We start from the raw sequence: 4,404 nt of genomic DNA on the forward strand, positions 1-4,404 counted from the left end.
TGAGAGTAAGTAAACTTGCCGGAGAATAAAAGAGAAGTTTATCCCGACGAGAGTGATCGACGGAATATTCTCTATGGTGTGAATCAGTTATAAAGGTGGGTATTTAATGTGGGGGAATCGAGATCGGAATAAATGATGATATGGAGCATTAAGTGAGTTACCTTGGTTCCGGAAGTGGATCCTTTTACCTTTCTTATATAGCCGACATGGCTTATCTTCTTGATGGAGAGGTATCAAGGAGAACTAACGGTCTCTGATCATCTTTGGGGGACTCAGACACGTGTCTGAGCCCCAACGGCAGGATCTCTAACTTCATTTAATGAGGCCAGCTTGGAAGTACTATGTTGCCGGCGATACTCTTCTTATCAGACAGGCATTAAATGCCCTTGTTATCTCTGAAGATACTTTTCCCGCTCATTTGGTATGTACAAGTCCCTTAAGAGACAAGTATCGTTACTGGGCCTTAACAGTTGGGCCTACATGATAGAAGCCCAGGACGGGTCAAGTTGGGCAACCAGCTGGCCTGTCGTCAATGGGTATAAGTTTTTTCAAACAATCTGGTCAAATGAATACTCTATGAAAGGTTTAAGATTAACTATTCAATGTGAAAATATGACAATGAATGGTTTAGAAACATTTCAAGCATAATTTCGTCAAATGGTTATGAGATGGTATTTGTCCAACATTTTGTTTTGTACAGATTGAATTGATTTCCTTTATAAAAAAATGTTTTGTATAAACTTTACAATTATTGACACTAAATATTTATAATCAACATCCTCCCGCAACGCGCGGGTTAACGCCAACTTGTATTTACACAATCACAAAACATTGTACAAACAATTTAAAGGATCAACTAAACACAGAATCATTGTTTGGAGGCTAGGGTTTGCATGAAATCAATAGATTAAGAATAACAATGTACGATACGAACATTACCTTAGATTCGAAGAATTGAGAGATCAAAGATCAAAGGTTTAGAGATTTGTGAAACCCTAAATGATTAGAGAACTTGCAACTGCCGTATGATTGGAATTATGAGAAATGATTAAGGTTAAGGAGTTTTGTTTTATTTTCAATATTAACACTAAACACCCTTAGCTAATTAGCTTCCACACAAAGCACATAACAATCCTGTAATTTGCAATTAAAGCATGTATTTGTCACACAATACCTACGTTTCATATAAACCATCCGTTTATAGTTTATTTTTCGCGTTCGTCACCAACGTTCGAGAGTTATCATGTAAGTGTTCCGGTAGTTCCCCGAATTACCGACGTAGACTCATTTAACTAACCCTAGTTAAATGCAGTGCTATGAATGTATTATTAAATTAACTACGGTTAGGTTAAAGTAGTAACCTGAAGTTGCGGGTTGTCACATCATCCCTAACTTGAAAGAAATTTCGTCCCGAAATTTGATAAGCAGTCTCGGAGAAATGAAACGGTGAGTTAAGATGACTGTGGATTTTCCTCGGGTACCACATCATCCCCAACTTGAAAGGGAATTTCGTCCCGAAATCCGCTAGTCGCATTAGTGCCTGGCTCAGCAGTTTTGAATAAGTAAGGATACTTTTGCATCATCTGATCCTTGCGTTCCCACGTGAACTCCGGTCCACGTCTTGAGTTCCAACGAACTCTCACGATAAGTATTCGACTGTGTTTACGGACCTTGACTTCCCGGTCCATGATTTCGATAGGTTCCTCGATAAACTGCAGCTTGTCACCGATTTTCAGTTCTTGTAAAGGAACCACAAGTGTTTCATCGGACAAACACTTCTTTAAATTAGAGACGTGAAAAACGTCGTGAATGTTACCAAGTTCGTCGGGCAACTCAAGCCTGTAAGCCACCTTACTGATTCTTTCTAAAACCTTGAACGACCCAACATAATGCGGATTGAGCTTGCCGCGCTTCCCAAAACGAACCACACCCTTCCAGGGTGAGACTTTCAACAGAACATGATCGCCCACGGCGAACTCCATGGGTTTCCCACGCTTGTCGGCCTAGCTTTTCTGTCGATCACGCGCTGCCGCCATACGATTTCTGATTTGAAAAATCTTCTCAGAAGTTTCGAGTACGAGTTCTGGACCCGTGATTTGGCTGTCACCCACCTCAGCCCAACAAAGAGGAGATCGGCATTTCCGTCCGTATAACGCCTCGAACGGGGCTGCCTGAATGCTAGAATGGTAACTATTGTTGTAGGAAAACTCTACCAAAGGTAAATGTCTTTCCCAACCTTTACCAAAATCGATCACACATGCTCGCAGCATGTCTTCGAGTGTTTGGATGGTTCGTTCACTTTGACCATCCGTCTGAGGGTGATAAGCGGTACTCATGTATAAATGTGAGCTGAATGATTTGTGCATTACTTTCCACAAATCGGGCGTAAAACGCGGATCGCGATCAGAAATGATAGAGGTCGGCACCCCGTGCCTAGAAACCACTTCTTTCAAGTAAATACTAGCAAGTTGCGAAAACTTGTCAATTTCCTTGATCGCAAGGAAGTGTGCAGATTTTGTCAAACGATCAACGATCACCCAAATGCTATCGTTTCCGCTTTGAGTTCTTGGTAGGCCGGTGATAAAATCCATTGCGATCTGTTCCCATTTCCACATGGGTATTTCGGGTTGCTGAAGCAAACCAGACGGTTTTTGATATTCTACCTTGATTTTCGCACAAGTTAAGCACTTGCTCACATACGTCGCTATGTTCGCTTTCATGCTCGGCCACCAGTACAAGATTTTCAGATCCTGATACATCTAATCAGAACCCGGATGAACAGAGTACCGAGACTTGTGTGCTTCATCCATCACAAGCTCTCTTAGATTACCGTGTGAAGGGACCCATATTCGCTCCATGAAGTAGCGAATACCGTCAGATTTTGTTGCGAGTTGTTTCTCCATGCCCCACATGGATTCGGCTTGAAGGTTCTCGTCCTTCAACGCCTCAGTTTGGGCAGAATGAATCTGGTCAGGAAGGTTGGAGTGGATTGTGAGTTGTAAGGCTCGAACATGCTTAGGCTTAGTTTCCATCCGACTGAGCGCATCAGCTACAACATTAGCTTTGCCTGGATGATATTTGATGGCACAGTCGTAATCGTTTAGGAGTTCCACCCAACGACGCTATCGCATGTTCAACTCCTTCTGATCGAAAATGTGCTGAAGGCTCTTGTGGTCGGTGTAAATAGTGCATTTAGTACCGTACAAGTAATGCCTCCAGATTTTAAGTGCAAACACTACGGCTCCCAACTCCAAGTCATGAGTCGTGTAATTCTTCTCGTGAATCTTCAACTGTCGAGAAGCGTAAACTATCACTTTCTTGCGTTGCATCAGCACGCAACCGAGACCGTGAATAGAAGCATCACAGTACACCACGAAATCATCTGTACCATCGCGTAGAGACAATATTGGAGCACTACAAAATTTTTGTTTCAAAAGCTGGAAGGCACTCTCCTGTTTTGCACCCCACGAATACGTGACACCCTTCTGAGTTAAAGCGGTAAGAGGTTGAGCGATTTTCGAAAATCCCTTAATAAATCTGCGATAGTATCCCGCGAGACCAAGAAATTGTCGCACCTCCGTAGGAGTCTTAGGTGCCGCCCAATTCTTTATAGAATCGATCTTTGCTGGATCTACATGTATTCCCGATTCATTGACCACGTGACCAAGAAAGTTGACTTCTCGAATCTAGAAATCACACTTGGAGAATTTCGCATAAAGCTGCTCCTTCCTTAGGAGTTCCGAGATAAGACACAAGTGTCGCTCGTTGTCCTCCTTGCTCTTTGAGTAGATTAAGATATCATCGATAAACACAATGACAAAATCATCGAGATACGGTTTGCACACACGGTTCATGAGATCCATGAAGACCGTAGGTGCATTAGTTAACCCGAATGGCATGACCAAAAACTTGTAATGGCCGTACCGCGTTCGGAAAGCTGTCTTGGAACATCTTCCTCCCGGACTCTCATCTGATGATAGCCCGATCTTAAATCGATTTTTGAATAGAAGCTTGACTCTTGCAGCTGGTCAAACAGATAGTCAATACGAGGAAGAGGATAACGGTTCTTGACCGTCACATTGTTGAGTTATCGATAATCGATACACATGCAGAAAGACCCGTCTTTCTTCTTCACGAATAGGACTGGGCTCCCCACGGCGAAGAACTAGGTTGGATAAAACCTCTATCCAACAGTTCCTGTAGTTGATTCAACAGCTCTTGCAACTCTCCCGGTGCAAGACGATATGGAGCACGAGCAATCAGAGCTGCTCCTGGCGTGAGTTCAATCTGGAATTCCACCTGTCGATGTGGAGGTAATCCTGGAAGTTCCTAGGGAAATACATCAAAGAAGTCATGAACGACTGGAATCTCTTCGATCTTCCTTTCCTAGATTGAGTATCACTA

At 42.9% G+C, this 4,404-nt stretch overlaps 1 protein-coding gene across 1 annotated transcript; it reads right to left on the reverse strand.

The window, feature by feature from the left end:
• Window positions 1-1,101: 1,101 nt before the first annotated feature.
• On the reverse strand, window positions 1,102-1,982 carry LOC110866588. Its single transcript, XM_022115731.1, has 2 exons — window positions 1,671-1,982; window positions 1,102-1,134 (listed from the first exon to the last, which is right to left on the reverse strand). Exons 1-2 carry the CDS (start codon window positions 1,980-1,982, stop codon window positions 1,102-1,104), a joined length of 345 nt encoding a protein of 114 aa, XP_021971423.1.
• Between the last annotated feature and the right edge of the window lie 2,422 nt (window positions 1,983-4,404).

This window comes from Helianthus annuus, chromosome 7 (genome assembly GCF_002127325.2).
Source record: "Helianthus annuus cultivar XRQ/B chromosome 7, HanXRQr2.0-SUNRISE, whole genome shotgun sequence".
Lineage (NCBI taxonomy): Eukaryota > Viridiplantae > Streptophyta > Magnoliopsida > Asterales > Asteraceae > Helianthus > Helianthus annuus.

What these genes read in the sequence shown, in the direction of transcription:
- LOC110866588 (XM_022115731.1), bottom strand. Translation starts at nt 1,982, where the DNA reads ATGGAGTTCGCCGTGGGCGATCATGTTCTGTTGAAAGTCTCACCCTGG. An exon ending in TCATGGACCGGGAAGTCAAG is followed by an intron (nt 1,135 to 1,670) that starts GTCCGTAAACAC and finishes TGCAAATTACAG; the next exon opens with GATTGTTATGTGCTTTGTGT.